The sequence below is a fragment of the Trichoderma harzianum genome, assembly GCF_003025095.1.
Source record: "Trichoderma harzianum CBS 226.95 unplaced genomic scaffold M431scaffold_7, whole genome shotgun sequence".
Lineage (NCBI taxonomy): Eukaryota > Fungi > Ascomycota > Sordariomycetes > Hypocreales > Hypocreaceae > Trichoderma > Trichoderma harzianum.
The window spans coordinates 2,217,660-2,238,764 of NW_020209255.1; the positions used below are offsets into that span (position 1 = coordinate 2,217,660).

At 49.5% G+C, this 21,105-nt stretch overlaps 5 protein-coding genes across 5 annotated transcripts; 3 read left to right on the forward strand and 2 right to left on the reverse strand.

Annotated features, from left to right (window-relative positions):
* The first annotated feature begins 556 nt into the window (after positions 1–556).
* M431DRAFT_555750 (hypothetical protein) lies at positions 557–5,514 on the forward strand. Its single transcript, XM_024921427.1, has 4 exons — positions 557–643; positions 701–1,745; positions 1,860–2,486; positions 2,507–5,514. The coding sequence occupies exons 1-4, from the start codon at positions 622–624 to the stop codon at positions 5,373–5,375; spliced, it is 4,563 nt and encodes a 1,520-aa protein (XP_024774005.1). The 5' UTR covers positions 557–621; the 3' UTR covers positions 5,376–5,514.
* Positions 5,515–5,652: 138 nt separating this feature from the next.
* On the reverse strand, positions 5,653–6,010 carry M431DRAFT_496268 (hypothetical protein; the record flags this gene model as incomplete). The annotated part of the gene is made up of 2 exons (XM_024917473.1): positions 5,653–5,908; positions 5,961–6,010. 2 exons carry the CDS (start codon positions 6,008–6,010, stop codon positions 5,653–5,655), a joined length of 306 nt encoding a protein of 101 aa, XP_024774006.1.
* An 879-nt stretch (positions 6,011–6,889) lies between these two features.
* Positions 6,890–9,869, reverse strand: M431DRAFT_483121 (hypothetical protein; the record flags this gene model as incomplete). The annotated part of the gene is made up of 3 exons (XM_024916095.1): positions 6,890–7,387; positions 7,444–9,600; positions 9,669–9,869. The coding sequence occupies 3 exons, from the start codon at positions 9,867–9,869 to the stop codon at positions 6,890–6,892; spliced, it is 2,856 nt and encodes a 951-aa protein (XP_024774007.1).
* Positions 9,870–10,318: 449 nt separating this feature from the next.
* Positions 10,319–16,030, forward strand: M431DRAFT_17661 (hypothetical protein). The gene is made up of 3 exons (XM_024913079.1): positions 10,319–10,805; positions 10,861–15,273; positions 15,332–16,030. The coding sequence occupies exons 1-3, from the start codon at positions 10,389–10,391 to the stop codon at positions 15,887–15,889; spliced, it is 5,388 nt and encodes a 1,795-aa protein (XP_024774008.1). The 5' UTR covers positions 10,319–10,388; the 3' UTR covers positions 15,890–16,030.
* Positions 16,031–17,913: 1,883 nt separating this feature from the next.
* M431DRAFT_87530 (hypothetical protein) lies at positions 17,914–20,883 on the forward strand (the record flags this gene model as incomplete). Its single annotated transcript, XM_024923807.1, has 8 exons — positions 17,914–17,943; positions 18,081–18,601; positions 18,666–18,854; positions 18,912–19,047; positions 19,105–19,556; positions 19,624–20,179; positions 20,234–20,343; positions 20,415–20,883. 8 exons carry the CDS (start codon positions 17,914–17,916, stop codon positions 20,881–20,883), a joined length of 2,463 nt encoding a protein of 820 aa, XP_024774009.1.
* Between the last annotated feature and the right edge of the window lie 222 nt (positions 20,884–21,105).

A 21,105-nucleotide genomic window follows, 5' to 3' on the forward strand; every position in this document is an offset into this window, starting at 1 on the left:
TGTATGTTGGTTGGTCGTATGGTGGTAATGAAATATTTCACCGCCACACTCATCATGTCTCTACGGGTGTGTTAGATGCAACTACCCATTCTCCAGCCTATTATCTGAAGAGGCAACCAAGAAATCGCTTCCGAAGGATTTGTGAAACGACGAGGCGACCAATGATGGACCAACAACAGAGCAAGCCACATATTAAGATGCATTCAGCCGCAATTAAAATGCATGGATTATTGGCCTAGCCTGTCGAGTCATGAGGAGTTTGTGCCTCAATGGTGATACGCTGAAAGTTCACCGAATGGTTACCTGATTTCTCTGTTGCCTAGTACATAGTATAAGTAGTAATGAGTGTTCTTCCTAAGAATCAGAGAGCTCACTCCATCCGCATAGTGCTTGTTGTCTACTCTATTGATCTCTCGTTAAGGTGCATTTAGCAAGTGTTATTACGACTCTAAAGCTTCGTCCGTTTTTCCCCACATTGCTCTTCAGGTGCCGTTAACTTGGTTCACTACTTTTTTTTTTTGAAGAACTCCTAGGATAAAGCCTGAAGGGCTAGTATACTGTTTCACTCCTTGTTATAAACTTAGCCCATTTACCGAAATTTTATACCTCTATTTATTGAAAATGTCGCTTTCCATGACAACTAGTATGTTCTACATTTACTCTTGCCCTGTTAGCAACTATTAATGCTAAATGCTTCCAGACCAAGAGTCTCCACCAATCTCTGATGATAAGAATGACAAAGTTCGTCATCATTCGACTTACGTCTCATTTGGAGACGAAGGGGTCACCGCTACTGCAAACTCTCATGGCCACTTGCTACAGATGACGCGCTATTTTGGGAATGAAGTGCCTAGATTTTTCTGTGTCGACCTCATTGACACTCCGCCACCAAGTTCAATCACTGATCGCATGCAGAAGATACAGGACTACTTGAGAGAGTTCGATGTAGGAATGAAACTTCATATTGAACATCCCGGAGATGTCGATCCTCATATTTGGAAGGCAAACACAGAAACCCCAACACTGGATTTTGTGCATGATCGTTGGCCACGCTTCGTTACTGCAACTCCGAAGTTTAATCTCAGCATCCAGTACCTTATTTCTGAAAAGACTGTGTATCAGATATATAATTTCAAGTTTCGTCAACGCGAAGACTTTACGAAACTTCCGCTCCTGGCTCTAAATGCCATGTCGCAACTTCGACATCTCGACTCCATCACGGCTGGCGATGACCACGAGAATTATTCCGATCATTTATCAACCGACAAAAATTACATTATAAGAACTCGAACTATTTGCCAGACAGCACAAAATAATCAGAAGACGATAGCTTTAGTTATAACGCCAGTGGTTAATAAGCGCCATCAACAACTTAAACATAGGCCTGAAATTGGAGACTATCAAATTATTCTGGACGAAGGAGCACTGCATCCTTTGAAGCAAGAGGGGACATTAGAGGTTATACTGGCTTACCGGCTTGAGTTAATTTCTTCAAGCGAGATAGCGCACATGTCTCTCATTTCTACTGAGCCCGTCACTACAGCACAGGGGTTACTGGAAATTCCTTTCGAAACGCCAGTATTCTCTCTGGATAAGGATCTCAACTTCAACATGAGACGAAATTTGGAGCATATACTGTCTGTCTGCAGTATCCCGCTGAGTTTTGATGTGGATGGAAATAACCCGTCCATCGCCCTCACATGTGGAGATGTATCTGGTCATAGAGTCTCAGCTACAGCAAGCTTGTAAGTGCAAAATATCCAGAAGAGTGAGACTACTGTGCTCAACGCTGACATGACCAGTTACGCTTTTCAATTTCTCCTGTCGACACTTGAATATATAAACGATCAATCTCGGAGTGTATACCAGTCGGAGAATGCCTTCAGAGAAGACGGTTACGCTTCTAGAATGAGATTTCGCATCCACAGAATATGCCGAGGGCATTTAAAATGGTTAAGCGAGAATTTGAAGCTGGATCAAGGAAGTTTTAGTCTCAGCTACAGGGCCAGCAGCACACCAATAACGAACCATGATAACAACCCCAATTCACTTAAACAATCACTCATCGATATAGCTTTACACATCATCAAAGCAGCAGATTTTCATCGAGCAGCCCTGGCGGACGAAAACACGAAATTGGATATTGTGAACGGATTCCGACCTATCGTCAAAGATTGGATCACAATACTTGACGCAAAAAATAAAGGACGTCACTTCACGTTTCCAAACTTGAGAGAAGAGATGGACCAGTGGATATTCGATCTCTCTGATCACGCTGTAATTTGGTGGGCAATTAAATCGGCAGAAGAGCTCAAACTTGGTGCAGAACTTCGAGCCGACAAAATTCCAGGAACCAACATATGCCGAGACAGCGTTTCTTATTCATCTAAGATGGTCCGTGAAAGCATTTTAAAAAGGTTCACAATCGAAAATTCATTATTCGAGAAGCGCATGATTGCAATCTCTAGGAGCTCAAATGAAACAAGGTTTCTATTGCGGGCCAAAGACACTGCTCTTTCTTTGCCATGGAACTTGGGCTATTTGATCATGACGCCTTGACTAACGATGAATCTGATATCTGGCGGAACAAATTTGAAGCTTGGGGATGCACGGTGGATTATCAGAAAGAATGTGAAGATGATCAAAATGCAAATTGGGACTGGCATCAACCACTCCACTTTGCATTGGCTTTAATCATGTCGTCGAAGAATAAGCGAATAAATTCACGAATGATTTTAGAAATACAGCGAGACGCGAAGAAGGTATTACTTCAGAGTTCCTCTTCTAATGGATTATTCCCTGGCCTGCTAGATGAGAATAAAGGGCCTGCTCTATTTGACCACGAAGACATGAGAGATCCTTTCTGGTCTGCGACATTTGAATTGCCATATATCTTACTGAAGTATTCGACACCACAATTGCTGCGCGAAGACCCTGGGTTGAGCGACACTGCAAGCACGCCATCACTCCAGCTTACCAGTACCTCGATACCGGCCGTGCCTACAGTGCCAACAACGCCCGACTCTACACAAGAATTGTTAAACAATGGAAATTTACCAATTTCTTCCTCTGGGACTCTCACCCGCTGGGAGAGTCCATTTATGAAACACGGCGTGTTATTCACACATGCCATCGACCGGGACAAGATTGTGGAAATACCTGATGAGTGGCTGTACAGAGAACCGAAATTCTTTGCCTTTCACACTACTGTATCTCCAAGTGCCGTTGATGAGTTTTGTGAAAAAGCCCGCAAAACACATCTGGATGAAACCTCAACTTATATGGATAGCATTTCCACGACCAACACCAAATTGCCCTCAAAAGAGACGGGCAATAGAAAATTTCTGGCAAGAAATAGCAAAGCAGCATCCCGCAGAATCTATACTGGCATATGTACTATGAAAGTACTACATGAGGCAGCTATGGAGGTGGATTATCAGATGCGCGAAGGCCAACCAATGGGCCACATCATCGATGTGCCAAGAGCCGGCCGTTACAAAAAGACGAATGAGTTCAATTCAACTCAAATCACATCAAGCGACTCTTTACTTAATCATATCAACGAAAAACGCACCCCAATTATTGCAAAGAAAAGAATTTTCCAATTCTGTCGTACCAGCTGGAATATCGCCCTGATGTGCTACCTGGCTTCGTCGGAGGCCGAGGAAATATCATGCTTCTTCGACAGGCACGCGTCAATGAGTCCATATTTCTTTGAAGACACAATAGGGACACTGAATAAGTGGGTTACTGAGCTACATTTGCCCTTCTATCAGCTTTTACCCCCAGAGGAATCTTCTCGCTTTATCAGAAATGTCCTTCAGCCAGAAGGGCGACCAACTATCACAGAGCCAAAAGTAATACAATTTCCCCAATCCAACCTGAAGGGAGCTCAAAAATCTTTAATCCGCGCTGTTATCAGTTTTAGATTTGACGGAGACCTTCTTGACCGCTATTGGACGTGTCACTTGATAGAACACAGACCACAGCAGAGGGGCAGCTCGAAGGAAATGTTCAACATAACTACACAACCAATTAGCGGGGCTTTGAAGTCTAATCCTTGGAGACAGCGAAGAATCTTGGAACTTCTTTTGTTCGACAGAATGCTACAGGAGATACTGAGGTGCACAGAGGAAATTCTCAAAGAAGCAAAGGGTACATTGAGAGCTTCCAAGGGCGTTGGACACGGTGACTGGGGTTATGAAAGTGCAGAGTCCGAGTCAAAATACTCAGATATGCAGAGCCAAAACAACAAAGCCGGAAGGGATTTCTTCCTTTCTAATAATTCGCTGTATAAAATTCAAGAAGTTCTTCAGGAGGTAGAAGACGACTTGAATGAAAACTTAGCAAAGATGCAGCTCTGGAAAAGTCGGCAAGATGGGCGTGGCCTTGATAAGCCTAGATGGACTCTCAAAGACGAATACCGCTACGGAGGTGCCATATCAAGACTCCAAGCATCAAACGACTTCTACATGGAAGAGCTTGTTCGTTGTCGAGCCAAAATTCTAGCCTTCAATCTGCAAATCACAAGGGATATCGATGCTGCTCGCAGTGATTGGGAGATGCGGACTACTAATGACGTGAGACTTTTCACGTATGTAACAGTTGTGTTTCTTCCAACCAGCTTTGCCACTGGCGTGTTCAGCATGAGTAAGACACCTTCACGACATATGCTATTCAGCATGATGGTCACGGCAGTTGTCGCTCTTTTGGTAACAACGATTGCCTTGGTTAATGCCAAAACACTAAACGGAATGCTGCGATATATAAAAGATAGCATCCGGCAAGTTCTATATCGGTTAACTCATCTTACTGATGGGTCATATCAATCTGCTGTTGACAGAATACTTCTTATCTACTCAACAATTTTCGAGCTCATTTTTTCCGTCGTTGGTGGTATCCTCTACTGCCTGGACAAATGCCATAAACTGGCAAGTAAATATTTCACTTTGACGCAACAAGTGAAATCTTCATTCACGTCCAGTGGTTCACATCAAGGTTTGCTTTATTATAGCATTTACCTTCTCGCACGCTATATATTTTATCCTGTTGAGAGGATTTTATTAAGGATTACCCCAGATGCAGAACTAAAAACTCCCGTGGACAACTTGCACCTCGATGATGCTCATCCAATTAAGCAAGCCCAAGGCGACTTTAAAAAAGCCTGCAGCGCTGCTAAACAAGTGAAAAGCAATCCTGAGGAGGAAAGCTTTGGAAGTTTATTTGATGACTTAGGTCAAAGGAACAGCGGTAACCTGTTCAAGATTTGGCAGGAGAGGTTGAAACTTTGGCAGGAGAAATTAGAACAGGAGAGGTTGAGACAGAAAGAAATAATCGTGGTTTCAGAAGTTGGCAGTAAGAGTGGTTCGTCATAGTTCGTTACAACAGATTCCTAAATTTGCATTTCATAGGTAGTCAATAGTATTTGGTATGAGCAACACAGCGTCATGACACTATGCAGTTATTTACATTTAATATTTCTTTAATCACATGCCGGTTATAACATGCTCCAGCTCACAACATGTAATTCTTGCATATTCTCTGAGTACTATATGGGTGCCATTTCAATCTCCTCACCAATGTGCTTCCATCCCCTATATTGTGCAGAAATAGAGCACGTAACTCTCTCATTTTGACAGCCATCCCTTGCATTTAAGCCGCAGTCTGTGTACATTCAGCAGTCACCGTCCTATAAATCGTCCCACAACCCCTCTGACAAGTTGGACATGGCGCCAACACCGTCGGCGTGGCAGCCGGGCAATCACAAGGCTTCGTAACAATCTTGAGCAGCTCGCAATTTGGGTGAGGGCCACAGTGCTTAAGGTCGATGAGAGGGCATGTTGCTGGGATAGTGGCGATCGGACAGCCTTCTGGGTAGTCTATAGGTACACCAAGAAGGCCCATGCAACTTTGAAGGAGATTAAGAGGAGTCGCAGGAGACTTTAGGTAAGTTTGCTTACAGGCCAGCTTGTAGCAATGTTACTGCCGTAGTTTGCATAAATGTCTTCATGGTGGTAAAGTTCAAAGAGATTGAGAGTGTATGATTGGCTATGAACTGTATGTTGAGGAAAGAATTAATCGTGGGAAACGCTCTCCTTAAGTAGACATAGAGATAACCTTATTAAATCCTAAACTATACATTCAAAGGGAGGCAACAACTCATGCCGAATTATCCGTTTGCCCCTTCCTCTCCTCTAGATCAGCCGCAGCATAGCAACCCGATGTGAAACTGTCTCAGTACTATTCTGGTATAAGAAGCCGTGATTGGTTATGCCACGCTGTCTGTCAAGTCTCATTGAGACCACAGCTGCTGGTCTCAGTTGATACCTCCAATAGTATCAGCACTTGGTCGGCGCTCGAAGGATCGTTAAAATCCTCGAGGATTTTTTTGTCTAGATCTCGCCCCTTTAAGTGACCGTGTGGCATTGCTTTTGGTCACTCGATGCTCTCTGAGATATGCTGTGGCCCTCCACAAGTGTTGTTCAAGAACGTTTATCTCTATTTCCGGAGCCCACTACCGACGTATCTATCCCAAATTTAGTATATAGATGCAAGTTACCAATTTGTTTGAGGCAAAAGTAGCTACTGTATACCAACAGTCTTGGTGTCCTCGTCATGTATAACTCAGCCAGCACTTCTCATTCTGCTTTCATCACATGAGACACCCAAAAAGCCAAATAAATTCACTTTCTAGAACCTAGAACCCCAAACTAAATAAAAATGCTTCGCTAATCTTCAAATCCATGATGCACTGCTTTTGCCGCTTGCGCGTACAGGCCGCTAATATAGTATTAAAGTCATGCTACAAAATAGCTCTTGAGAGCGTTGAAAAGAAGCGCCGTAAATGCGATATTAAATGGCAAAATAATCATGAGGGTATTGCGTGCACTCATAGTTTGGAACGAACAACCTCGAGACGGTACTTTACGTCCTTGAGGGCTTTGTTGGTTGGCTTCCAGTCGTCGAATTGTCGCAGTAGCTCTTCCGTTTCAGCGCTAAGCTGCGTCTTGACGAAATCCTCTTCTAAGAGACCTCGCATGATCCATGGTAGGACATATGGATTCGACGACGCCAAAGGCGTCGTCTCTCGCTTTGGGATCACACAGGGGGTTGGTTGTGCCGTGCTGGTCGTTTCCAGGGCGTGCATGATGGCAAGATCATATACAGCCGAATCGAAATAGAGGCGTGAGTGGCCTTCGCCCGAGTATAGCGATCCAGCAAGGGCCGCAGACAGCTCACGGATGAGGCCATGATCCGATATTCCTAAATTACGCAGTTTGAGTGCGAACCCGATAAGATGCGATATGAAATCCGGAGCATGTACTCGACCGTCAATGAAAACGGCGCGGTAGATGTAAGGATGGTTTGCAGGCGAGTATACAGCAGACTATAGAAATGTTAGCTATTTCTGTGTGACGGATACCTGGAACGATCTCATCCTACCTCCATGGGAACAAGCTGGTCATCAATACTGCCCACGAACGTAATACGAGCTCCAAAATCAACAACGCGCTTGAGACAAGCCTCAAATCGTTGCGAGTTATTGCTCTGAGGATCTCCAAACTCCCACAACTCAGCTGCTGAGCCCATGAGTATGCTTGACTTGTAGTCGGGGAAGGGGCCAAGTGCCACGCCAGCCATGGCACAGACACCGATTCTAGTGTCTGTCAGGACACCAAGGTCAATCAGCTTCTCCAAAAGCATGATGCTGACCGGCACTCCCTGAGAGTGACAAGCGATAATTACTAAATCAGCCTGGCGGATATGCTCAATCCAGTTCAGAAGAAGCTTCCACAGGTTTGCCACTCTATCATTGATTCTGCCTTCTCCTTCGAGGGCAACCTTTTCAATCTCACAATCAGAACAGCCATGGCTTTCAGCCCATTTGCGAATGGCATCAGCAGCAAGTCCTACAAATCGCAAAGATGTACCCGTCGGTTGGCCAATCATGGGACGCAAATATGAGGCTGGGAAAAACCCGTGAACCCCAATGGCGACGGCCTTGCGGATCTTCGGAGGGTCCTTGACCCGAAAAACGTGGTTTGGAGGTGGTTGCGAAGTCCGAAGCACCAGATTCGTAATCTGTCGTAGGATCGAGGGGTTTTCTTTCATCTGATAGGTGCTAGAAAACGAAGGAAGGAGAACATTCGGTGGTTCCTTTACAGTGGCTTCGCTTTCAGTAGATGGCTTCTTCGTTACGGACACGGGTTTCTTCTTCTTGGAATCTGTCCTAACCAGTGGCTTTGAGGGAGGCAGCTCTTGTTCACTGCTGACTTGTGAATGAGGAGTAGTAGAAAGTCGGTCGACGGGAGCTGACTTTGTGCTGTCTGCTGACGGTGGCCGAACAGACTCGAGGTCCATTGATATAGGTCTAATTCGCTTACTTCTGCGCCAAGACAAGACGCCTGCTGGCGGCTCTGGCGGTGTAGCGTCGTTTTTGGAATCTTTGGTCGCCGATTCGGAGATTCTTCTCTCTGCGATAGGTAATGGCTGGACCTCAGATCCCTCTCCTATCACAGCAATTCGTCCCGATTCTGGTGAGGTAGTCTTCCCTTTGCTGTTCGGAGAGTCTCTTGACCAGAAGGCCCAAGTAGAGCCCGCTTTCGGAGGAGGACTCTGAGCTGCCTCTGGCTCAGGTTCTGTGGTGTTTTTGGCTGGCACATCTCCAGCCTTACCCTTTGAATCCTCGTTGAGGTCTATCTTGGACTTTTTGCTCGAAGCTCGTGAGACTGAAACGGTCGACCCTTTCTTGCGTTCATCATTAGGGACAGCCGTTTCGCCTGGTGGGCCCGTGGGTTTTGTATCCGCTCCTTGTTTTGGAGACATTTGTACTTTTGGAACTGGCTGCTCCTTGGTTGGTTCCGGCTGTGTCTTTGGAGCTGCCTTTGCTTTGGGTTGAGGAGTTGAATACCAATAGCCAAACCAAGAGGTTGCTTGTGGAGCTTCTGCAACGTTCTCAGGTGACACAGGTTCAGAAGGAGGCGCTGGTTCTGAGGGCGGGGCTGCCTCGGCAGGCTCGATGGTTTCGGCAGGCTTCGTAGCTTCTTCCTTGATTTCCTCAGGGCCCGGAGTAGGTTTTGCAGGGGGTTCAACCGGCGCGGGCTTAGCCCACCAGCCGCCGAACCAGCCAGCCGAAGGAACCTGCTTCTGTGGAGCATCAGTTGCTGGACCATCTTTGTCGGTGGGAGCCTCTGGAGGTGGTTGCTGCTCTTGCGCCGCTGTAGGGTCTGAAGCTTTCTGCTGCTGCTCGGCAGGGGGTTTCGTATCTGGAGCTGAGGGCATCTCTGGTGCACGTTTTGTATCCGAAGGTTTCTTGTCTCCTAGACGTAGAGAGTCCACACTTTTATTCGCATCTGATTTCTTGTCTATATTTGAGGTATTCGAGGTGTTGGTTGATATTGTAGGGGGTGGTAGAACCGGGTCGGCGTCGTCGGTTATGCTCGCGTCGTCTTCGCTTCGTTTTGCTTCAAATCGAGAAAAGTCGGGCGCATTCCTTGATTTGACGGTGCCTCCGAGAATATTTTCCCGAGCAACCGATGTTGAGGCCGTCGCCTTCTGGGGCTTCGACCACGAAGCGTACCAGCTGTTGGTCTTCCGGATCTGTCGCCCAGTAAGAACCGGTTCGTCCAGGGGTTCGCACATCGATATATGAAAAGGGGGAATTTTACCTCTTTCACTCTTTGTGACGCATCAGAAGACTTGCGTTCGCTGTTGGATTCGGCTTGTGGAGGCTTTTTCTGGTCGCTAGCTTGCTGCGCCGAGGCAGATGACGCTCGTGACAGTGACGTCTCAGGCGACAGAGCTGTGGTTGGCAAGCTCAGCGAGCTCAGCAGAGTGGGATTGGGGCGTTGCCTCTTTCGAGGAGGCATCATGAACGCTGCGAGCGTGAAGGGCAGGCCATAGAAGAGATGGAGATGACGCGCAGTCTAGGCGGCGATGATGAAAGGTTGAAGTAGGCAGACGGATTGTTGGAGGCAGCTTGAGCTTGTTGGTACTTCGGAGGCTACTTTATTCGGCGGATTCCGCAGGTACTCCCAACAGTTGATGACGATGCCTGGAGGCGCCACGACACGCGCCACCTACAGTGAATGGAATTGGCTGTAGCGGCTTAACAGCGGCCCCAACAGTGGCCCCCCAGCACCTGTCAGCCGGGAACCTGCGCTAAACCTCGCAACCGGCTGAGCTGTGGCTTGAAAGGCGGGAGTGGATCCGGAGCAATTCCCAGGCCCACACCGCCTGCCTTATCGCCACGCTACTCTTATCGGTGTCCCGCCAGGGAAAAAAAATTCGAGAATCAAAGTTGAAGCTCCAGATTTGTTTTTGAAGCCAAAGTCGTCCATGCTAAAGGCTGTGTTTCTGCCTTTGCATCTTGCGGCCGTACCACCACAATGAGCACCCTCAAGAGGAAGGATGCCCCTGGTGGCAATCCTCCTTCCAAATCGGCCAAAAACTTCAAAGAAGCTCGACCGTCGAAAAAAGAGGCACCGGCCAAAGATGCGAAGCCCGCGGCCAAGGCGCATCGCGAGTCGGACGGTGCGACAGAGGAGCGCGCAAAGGCTCCAATTATCTCTGTCTTGAAGGATGAAGAGCCTATGTTCGCTCGTGGAGGCGGCAGCGTCCTCACACCTCTCGAGCAGAAGAAGATTCAGATGGAAGCCAAGGCCGACGCCATTCGAGAAGAGGAATTCGAGACGGGCGCCAAGTCACAGAAGAAGAAGACGAAGAAGTCGGCTGTAAAGGGCGACAAGAAGACAGAGAAGAAAGCAGAGGAGGACACAATCAAGATTGAGAGTCTGAACTTCAAGGTACGGCTACTACGTGAACAATTGGTGACGAGAATATGTCTAATGGATGCTACAGAGACTGGTCAAGGGATCATTGGTGCTCGGACAGGTGACTCGGATCAGCAACCTCAGCCTTGAGGTGTCATTACCGAACAACCTCATTGGTCATGCCTCCATCGTCGCCATTTCAGCCCAATTGACAAACAGACTTCAAGGTGGCGCTGAAAAGGAGGGCGAGAGCGATGAGGAGGAATCGTCCGACGAAGACGATGTGAACTTGAAAACCATGTTCAAGGTTGGACAGTATGTGAGAGCATACGTGGTCTCGACTATGGACGGTGCCGCTGGAGGAAAGGGAAAGAGAAAGATTGAGCTGTCTCTGCGACCTAGCGAAGCCAACACTGGCCTGGAAAAGGACGATGTTGTACCCAACAGCACTGTCATGGCCTCCGTTGTCAGTGTCGAGGAACGCGGCTGCGTCATGGATCTCGGAATCCCCAATCTGAACGGTTTCCTCCCCAACAGCGAGATTGATGCCCTCATCGACCAAGAGAGGCTCCAGCCTGGTGCAGTCTTCCTCTGTCAAGTCACAGGCAAGAACTCCAACAAGATCGCCCAGCTTTCCTTGAAGCAAGACAAGCTGGGAAGCACTAAAGCTTTCCCTGCCGATGCTACCACGATCAACACATATCTCCCCGGTACCATCGTTAGCGTTCTTGTTTCGGACAACGAAGGTAGAGGTTTAGCTGGAAAGATTATGGGAACTGTCGATGCTACTGCTGATCTGATCCACTCGGGCATTGGGCCAAACGATGTTGACCTCAAAGCCAAGTATAAGATCGGATCCAAGGTTAAAGCGAGAATTATCTGCAACTTCCCAACGGCCAAGGACCCGAAGCTGGGAATCTCCCTGCTACCTCACATTATGTCTCTGACGCAGAAGCACCAAGATGGTGACGAGAAGCGACGACCTATGGAGGTGATGCCTATCTCGTCTTTTGTTGAAAAGTGCACAGTCCGCCACGTCGAGCCCGATATTGGTCTCTTCGTCGATACTGGCATTGCTGGTCTGGGCGGATTCGTCCACATTTCCCGAGTCAAGGATGGAAAAGTCGACGCCCTCTACGAATCAAGCGGGCCCTTCAAGGTTGGAACCGTTCACCGCGGCCGAGTTGTTGGCTACAACGAGATGGATGGTCTCTTCAGCATCTCATTTGCGAAATCTCTCCTTGAGCAGCAATACATCCGCCTTGAAGACATCCCCATCGGCTCTGTGATCAATGGTGAGATTGAGAAGTTGGTCATCAAGGAGCAAGGTGTTACAGGACTCATTATCAAGATTGCGGATGGCATCAGTGGATTTGTTTCCGAGACCCATCTGTCCGATATCCGTCTTCAGCACCCCGAGAAGAAATTCCGTGAGGGCATGAAGGTCAAGGCTCGTGTTCTCTCTGTCAACTATGTCAAGAGGCAAATGCGTCTCACACTCAAGAAGACGCTGGTCAATTCCGAGGCACCCACCATCAAGTCTTATGACGATGTCAAGATCGGAATGCAGACACTCGGAACGATTGTTAAGGTGCAGCAGAATGGTGCTCATATTCAGTTCTACGGAAGGCTAAAGGGATTCCTTCCAGTGTCGGAAATGAGTGAAGCATACATTCGTGATCCTATGGAGCACTTCCGAGCCGGACAGGTTGTTAGTGTGCATGCTCTTGAGGTTGATCCGGAAGCCAGAAGACTCATTGTGTCTTGCAAAGACCCCGGCGCGTTCGGACTGGAGAAGCAAACCGCTCTCAAAAACCTGAAGCTGGGCGATATTGTATCAGCCAAGGTGACTCAAAAGACCGAGGATCAGATTTTCGTGGAGCTTGTCGACAGTCAACTGAAGGCCATTCTACCGGTCGGCCACCTTACCGACAAATCATCCTCAAAGAACCAGTACGCCTGGAAGCGAATCTCGGCCGGACAGACCCTATCAAACCTTATGGTTCTCGAGAAGAACGAAAACCGACGAGCCATTACTCTCACCCAGAAACCCAGCTTGGTCAAGGCTTCACAGGATAACAACCTTCTCAAGAGCTTCCACGATGCGAAGGTGGGCGCCGTCGTCCAGGGCTTTGTACGAAACATTACGGTTACAGCTGTGTTTGTTCAGTTCGCCGGAAGTCTCAACGCACTGCTGCCGAGAGGAAAACTGTCGGCCGAGGCTCAATCGCAGCCTGACTTTGGCCTGCGCAAGTTCGAGTCTATCGAAGTGAGAATCATCTCGACCATTCCGGATCTGAAACGCATCTTGGTTGCACCCGCCGACTCACCTGTGCCCGAGGCTACGACCAGCAAGCCTAAAGCTTCTAACAAGGCTCCGGCCCCAGAAGATGGCCTTACGTTTGGCAGCACAGCCCAGGCCCGAGTCACATCCATCAAAGACACCCAGCTGAACGTCCAATTGGTGGACAGCGAGATTCAGGGCCGCATTGACGTTTCTCAGATTTTCGACAAATGGGAGGACATTGTCGATCCCAAGGATCCTCTCGACAAGTTCAACAAAAAGCAGATTCTCCGTGTCAAGATTCTTGGAGTTCACGACGCCAAGGACCATCGTTTCTTGCCCTTTTCTCACAGGTCTGCTCACTCGGTCATGGAACTCACCACCAAGCCCAGCGATCTGAGCAGCGAAGCCCCCAAGCCGATATCTTTTGACGACCTGAAAGTTGGCGACACTCACATTGCCTTTGTCAATAATGTTACGTCTCAGTATCTTTGGGTTAATCTTTCTCCCAATGTTCGCGGCCGCATTTCCATCATGGAGGCCTCGGATGACCTGTCTCTGCTAAATGACTTGGAGGCCAACTTCCCAATCGGATCAGCCCTCAAAGCAAGAGTGACGTCGGTTGACGCTAAAAACAACCGTCTCGATCTGTCTGCTCGATCACCCAATGCTTCCGAAGCCATAACTTGGGCTTCGCTGAAGCAGAACATGATCCTGCCCGGCAAGATCACCAAGGTCAACGAACGACAAGTCCTCGTGAAGCTGAGTGAAACCGTCTCCGGCCCAGTCCATCTTCCCGATATGGTAGATGACTATGGCAGCGTCGACACACTTAAATACAAGAAGGGCGACATTGTCCGTGTTTCAATTGTTGATGTCGACCCCAGCAACAAGAGAATCCGCCTTTCCATGCGACCCTCGCGAATCATGAGCTCTACGTTGCCTGTTGCAGACAAGGAAATTAGCAAAATTTCACAGCTTGCCACGGGTGATATTGTCCGAGGATTCGTCAAGAATGTCGCCGACAAGGGTCTCTTTGTCTTGCTGGGAGGCCAAGTGACTGCCTTTGTCAAGATCTCGAACCTTTCTGACCGATTCTTGAAAGAGTGGAAGGACAGCTTCCAGATTGATCAGCTGGTAAAGGGCCGTGTCATTTCTCTCGACGCCGCCACAGGCCAGCTCGAGCTTAGTCTGAAGTCTTCCGTTGTCGATGAGGATTACACTCCCCCCATCGGCTATAATGATATTAAGGAGGGCCAGATTGTCACTGGTGTTGTCCGCAAGGTTGAGGAGTTTGGTGCTTTCATCCTTATTGACAACTCGGCCAACGTGAGCGGTCTCTGCCACCGAAGCCAAATGGCTGACAATGCCGTAAAGGATGCCACAAAACTATACAAGGAGGGCGACAAAGTGAAAGCCAGGGTTTTGGAGGTTGATGTCACCAAGAGGAAAATCAGCTTTGGCCTGAAGCCATCTTTCTTCGAAGATGAGGACACTGACATGGATTCTGATTCTGAGGCCGGTGCAGCGCTCGATGGCGAGGATGACGATGACGAGGAAGGCATGGATCTGGATGAGGAGGCCTTGCTGAAGATTCTCGGCACGGACAACCAGGGCGACTCTGACGATGAGGATGAGGATGAAGAGGACGAAGATGATGAAGATGAGGAGGAGGCAGCTGAGGATAGTGATGAGGAGATGGAGGACGCTGCCGCTGCGAAGAAGACTGGTGGCCTGGGTGGAGGTAAAAAGTCAACATGGTCAACAAATCCATTCGACGAATCAGGTTCAGAATCAGAAAATGATTCTCAAGCCGAGCAGGCAGACAAGAAGAAGAAGCGGAAGAAGAAGGGCGAGGCTCAGGTCGACCGAACGGCCGAGCTTGATGCCCACGGACCTCAGACCTCCAGCGACTACGAGCGACTGCTCCTGGGACAGCCAGATTCATCTGAGCTGTGGATTGCATACATGGCTTTCCAGATGCAGGTCAGCGAGCTGCCCAAGGCACGTGAGATTGCCGAGAGAGCCATCAAGAGCATCAACATTCGGGAGGAGACTGAGAAGCTCAACGTCTGGGTTGCGTATCTCAACTTGGAGGTGGCCTACGGCAGCAAGCAAACGGTTGAAGACGTATTCAAGCGAGCCTGCCAGTACAATGACGAGCAGGAAGTGTACGAGCGACTGGCCAGTATCTACATCCAATCGGAGAAGCTCAAGGTAAGAACTACTACTTCCCCCTTAACTATCAAAGAATATCTACTAAACTCTATCATAGGCGGCCGATGAGCTGTTTGAGGCCATGCTGAAGAAGTTTGGTGCCAAGGCGCCCAGCGTCTGGACCAACTACGCACACTTTTTACACGTCACCAAGAACGAGCCGGCTCGTGCCCGAGCTCTCCTCCCGAGAGCCACCCAACAGCTGGACAGCCACAACGGACAAAACATTGTCAGCCGCTTCGCCGCCCTCGAGTTCCGCTCGCCCAACGGCGAGCCCGAGCGCGGCCGTACCATGTTTGAAGGTCTGCTCGCCGCCTTCCCCAAGAAGGGCGATCTCTGGAACCAGCTGCTCGACCTTGAAATCGGCATCGCCAGCTCCAGCGCCGACTACACCGCCGTGAGAGACGTGTTTGAGCGGAGAACGAGGGTCAAGGGCCTGAAGCCACAGCAGGCGGAGAAGTGGTTCCGCAGATGGGCCGCTTGGGAGGAGAAGCTGGATGCCAAGGGCAAGGACAAGGTCATGGCCAAGGCGCAGGAGTGGGCATCTGGATTCAAGTCTAGAAAGGAGGCTGAGGCTGCGGCTGCGGCGGCAGAGGATGAGGAGATGGAGGAGTAGATTAGACGGGGGGAGAGGAATAATGTGAGGATATTTTAAAAAATGGGCGGCCCCTTGTCAGGCTGGGCGTTTGGTAAATATTTAGTTTTAAAAAAATGCATATATTTTTTCGTGTTTGGTTGAATCAGACGATTTTCGGATGTCGGTGCGGATTCGATGGAGCGTCGGTGACTGCGTGGGACTTGTATCGGCTCGAATGCAAGTGAATTCGACGTCGTTACATTGAAATTAAGCATATTTTTCTTCTCTTCATTAATCAATTCAAACTTTAAGGACAATTTCAGCTTGTTCATTTTTTGTGAGGAGCAAGAATCTACTTTCTTGGTTTGCTGGTTGCTGTTGAAGTGAAGATGGGAGAGCATTCAATGGCGGGATATCGGCCGATAGCACCGAAAGTTGCGGCGAGTTCGCCGAGGCTCCGGGCGAGCTTGCGGGCTGTCGGTGTAGCTTCTTTACACGAGTCGCATCCGAACCACTGGTATCATCCCGTTGATAACTCAACGGCAGATGATAGCTGTTTAAAGAAGGCATATAATACCTTTTATGTATCTCCGTGGGTAATATGAAGGCGTCGGTAGGTGGAGGCTGCTGATCCGGTCTTCCACTTAGAGTGGCTGCTTATCTCTCCCTATGACGTTCGGGTGCCACTGAACTCCTAGTAAGTTAAGCTTTCAAGTCGGAAGCACATGAGCTGCTTTGAAGAAGAGGTATGGATGGCATAATATAATCGTAAAAGTGCTCGGGTCCGTGCTCCGTAGAGGAGTCTCTTCATGTCTTATCAGTATCGACGAAATATGCGGCAGACAACGCACTTTAAGCTCCGAGACACTGTCTAAGCGTCTCCGTGAGACATATCGCACAGGATCCGAGACTAAAGCTCGGCAGTTAGTTTATGTATCCGACGAGGTGGTACAAGCGTCACGCTGCTAAGAGTTCATGGTTACCAATTAGGGTTCGTACATGGGAGGTCATTCGCTGGAGGGGGAGATGGTGTGCGATGCTTGGCGAAGATGCATAAGGATTACATCAGGAATGGAGATGGTAGCGATGTGGCTTGCAATCTGTTGGATGGATACTGGTAACACTGGGTGTGATTATGATAACGATGAGGGGGGAAGCTAGAATTGAGTCAGATCTGCACTGGCTTGTCTGGGAGTGTGTAGTTTATGTAAGTGTCACGGAGATCGGAACTGTCTTTGATTGAATGTGTACGAGTATATGATATATGGCAACCCCATTACTCTACCGAAACTACGAACATCGCATCAATGGAAAGGGATTGGATAAAGTAAATCAGCCAGAATTCCGGTAGAAAAGCAGCAAGTAATAAACGCAAGATAAAGATTTCGCCGCGAATGCCGCCAGTCAACCGGACGTCGGCATTGTCGCCATTCGAATTAACGGTGACGCGTTTTTGAAGGGTCAAGATCTGCTGCAAAGGTACCTCCGAAAGGCCGCGCAGGCGGTACCTCCGCTGTCAAAAGTGGCCGAGACGCCAGCGATTTAACGGCGGGAGCTCACCGAGGAGCCGCCCGAGGGTACACCGGCTGCTTGTACCTCGAGCTCCCTCAGCGCTGTCCAGTGAAGGAAGCCCCCCTGAAGTTGTCAGTCAGGCTTGGTATCACGCGAGCTCCCCTTTTTCCGTTGCCAGTACATGTCTCTTCACTGTCGTCCGCCGCAAAATCAGCAGTACCGGGCAGTACCTTCAGAATGCAAGAATCACGGCGGGAAAAGACGTAATTACTGGCTGGTCTGATAGGGCCAGTGGGCGATCGCGCAATGGGTCATGGGCAAAAAACGTCTTGGAGGCGCCCGAGCACGTCACCCGCACTAGCGCCCATCGGTCCCTCGGGCAGGGCTCAAGGGCCCCAAACTCTGGACGGCCGGCTGGTCGCCTGGCGATGCTGGCTTTGCCTTCTTTTCACCATCTTCGAGTGCTGGGATTCTGGCATCGCTGGTGTTGGGCTGGACTGCTGGATTTTTTTGCAATTTTTTGGTGGCCCTGGTTGTGCGATTTTGCAACGATGGGCTGTCGGGTGTGCAGAGCGCGCAAGGTGAGTGCTAAAATGCCTGCTATTTGCTACTACTACAGCTACCTACTACTGCTGCTATTCTCCCGGCCTTACCAAGCTTGGCCCACTTCAACTCTTCTCTCTTCCATCCAGCTCCTCATATCATATCATATTGACAGCTTCTCACCTCTTTTTCTTTTCTTCTGCAGGTCAAATGCGATGGCAGGCCAAACGGATGTCGCAACTGCGAGCGCCTCCAGCTCGACTGCGTCGGCGACAATGGCCTCGCCGCCGGCCGAGCAACGCCCATGTCCCTAAGGAAGATCCGCACCTATCGCTCATGTAAGAGCTGTCGCCTCTCCAAGACCAAATGCAACGGCGACCGCCCGAAGTGCTCGCGATGCACCGCCAAGAAGACCGAGTGCGTCTACGACGGCGGTTCGGCCCCGCGATGGGCGCGAAACCTCGACCGCGGATCCAGGACGGCGTCGACCGAAGGTAGCCGCAGCAAGTCGCGGGAGCTCGCCATTGCCATGCTCGAGGCCAGCGACGAGGTCGATGCTCAGGACGATACCCCCATGACGAGCATTGGCTCTGCTGAGCCGCTGAAGCTGGGCGAGATCTCGGGGTCGAAGAAGCCCCTTGGCAGCGCTCAGAGCGTTGCGTCTATTGAGCCCTCTGGTTCCGATATATTATCATGGTATGTACTGGTTTGGTGGCATGATTTGATGCAGACAGTCTCCTGCTCACACACGATTCTTCAGGCTTGTCTCACCGAGTCTTCCTACTGGCCGTAACCTGCGCCGTGTGGTGGAGCAATACTTTGCCAATGTCCATCCCATCCGATGCTTCGCCTTTGTCCATAAGCCATCATTCATGCGCCAGCTTGATAAGGGCTTCACTAGCGATGATGAGTCGGCGCTGCTGCACATTATATGCGCCCATGGAGCAAAGTGAGTGGCCATCTATCTTGTGGAGAGTGCAGTAACATACTAACATACTGTGAATAGATTCTACGTCTTGAACCAAAACGAGCACCACACCTCTGCGTCTAGCTTCATCCGCCTTGCCGGCAATGAGTGGGCCAAGAGGGCCGAGTTTCTCATCCTGACCAACTTTGGAAAGATATCCGTCCAAAGGCTCATGGTAAGCAATTTGAGCTTCAGCTCCCAACCCTAATGATCATTGCTCACCATTCCCAAGGTTGCCATATTACTTCATGACTTTCACTTCCGACTTGGAGAATACTCCCATGCCTTGATGCTTAGTGGCCTTGCCGTCCGCATGGCCCATGCTCTCAAAATCAATGTCGAGGCATCCCCCGATGTCCTCTGTACCGATTCCAGCGAATCCGCTCCATCAGTCGTCACCAGGGAGAGTCGTCGAAGGCTCATGTGGGCGTGCTATGTCCTTGATGCGTGGGCTGGCAGTGGCATCGATCAACTAACTCTTCTCCGCGAAAACGACATCAAGATCCAACTGCCTTGCAACGAGAGGAATTTCGGGCTACGAATAGCCTCAGTGACAGAAACCCTCGGCGTGGGTCATGTCCTCCAGTTCCTGCCACCCTCTGTGGTGCCGAGAAAGCCATCAGCAAACATGGGCATCATGGCATACTACATCCGAGTGGTGGCGCTCTGGAAGCGAATCGTGAGGTATGGCCTTCTTGATCCTGCCAACAGTTGTCTTTTGGCCGTCTTCTCATTCTAATTACTATCACAGATATGTAAATCAGCTAGACTCCAATCCTCCACCTTGGCTCCCCGAATCGCCGTTCGCTGCCCTCGACGCCGATCTTCGTCTGTGGCAGCGAGAACTTCCGGAATTTGTCGAATACTCGATGGAAACCATTTATGCACGACTGGATTCAAATCAACTAGGAGCATTGGTCTTGATACACTGTACATATCACCACAACTACTTGGAGCTGTATAAGCTGTCTATGCCAGACCTATTCAAGCTGCCCAAACCTCTCGTTGTTCCGCCGGAGCACCACGAATTTCTTCAATCCGCACAGGCCAACTGCTATCATCATGCGCAGCAGATAGCCGACATCTTGGCTGAGGCTGCCGATCACGGAGCGAATCTCTTATCCGACAGCCTGCTTCCCTACTTTGTATATGATAGCAGCAGGGTGATGCTGTACTACGTTGCGCGTTTGCTCGACCCGAACAGGCCCGATGCCCAATCAAAACTGGGCGATGCCATCAACGCTGTTGAAAGCAATCGTCGGGTTCTCCGGATGATGTCTGCCCTGTTTCCGATTGCGCAGTCACTTGTGAGCTTCCAGAAATGTTCTCGAATAATCGTCTCCTGCTAACTGTGCCTATAGTCAAATACAATTGATAGATGGCTGACCAAGATTCGGCAAACCTCTAATCGAGATGATCTTGTTAGCAGAATACTGTCGGAAGCCCGCTCCGAAACTCAGGAGGGTGAAAAGTAAGTATATATCGGACCGTCGGGTCGTTCGCCGTTTGTCATGTACGCTTGGCTAACACCGTATCTTACAGATCTACACCTGTGTCGGTCAGCCCCGTACAAGGCACTCCAGAGTTCATGCTTCCGTCTATTTCTCTTCATTCGCTTGCACGGACGGGTATTGCAACGAGGCGAGCCGCTGATCGTGCAAGTGGCGTCCGGGGACTAAGCTGGTCTGCCGAAAGCCCGAGCTCCGGTACCTGGGATCGGAACAATGCAGCGCAGCAGCTTGTTGGCCTCAGTCAGGACGGCCTAGCTTCATCACGATCCGGACTTCAGCATGAACAGCCGGTACCGACAGCACTGCCGCAACCACCGCCCGTCCAAACCAAGTGGGGTGGCCCGATTCAGCCAATGTTTGAGGCACTCGATCTTGACGACTTGCAAAACTTTTTATCATGGGACATGTATGGTATTATGGATATGGGCGACCCTATTCCGGACGACGGAGCAGATGAGATTGGGGTGCGGTCGTGGTCTGGGTCTAGTGATGCGATATAATGGGATTGTATTGGGGTCTATTCTTTTGGGTATGGGATTAATTACGGATAAGATACCTCTGGGCATTCGTTTTGGTTCGTTACACACGACTAGACTAGTAGTCGCTTTACATAGGGCAGGCATACAGGTCCTGGTGGAGTTTTGGGTTGGTTGGATCGCTTCATCGCCAATGGCGCCGGCCCGTCGCTCGGGTGATCGGCTTTTATCAAGAATTGCTCTACT

What these genes read in the sequence shown, in the direction of transcription:
- M431DRAFT_555750 (XM_024921427.1), top strand. Translation starts at nt 622, where the DNA reads ATGTCGCTTTCCATGACAACTA. An exon ending in GTCGCTTTCCATGACAACTA is followed by an intron (nt 644 to 700) that starts GTATGTTCTACA and finishes AAATGCTTCCAG; the next exon opens with ACCAAGAGTCTCCACCAATC. An exon ending in GTCTCAGCTACAGCAAGCTT is followed by an intron (nt 1,746 to 1,859) that starts GTAAGTGCAAAA and finishes TCAATCTCGGAG; the next exon opens with TGTATACCAGTCGGAGAATG.
- M431DRAFT_17661 (XM_024913079.1), top strand. Translation starts at nt 10,389, where the DNA reads ATGAGCACCCTCAAGAGGAAGGATGCCCCTGGTGGCAATCCTCCTTCC. An exon ending in TTGAGAGTCTGAACTTCAAG is followed by an intron (nt 10,806 to 10,860) that starts GTACGGCTACTA and finishes TGGATGCTACAG; the next exon opens with AGACTGGTCAAGGGATCATT. An exon ending in TCCAATCGGAGAAGCTCAAG is followed by an intron (nt 15,274 to 15,331) that starts GTAAGAACTACT and finishes ACTCTATCATAG; the next exon opens with GCGGCCGATGAGCTGTTTGA.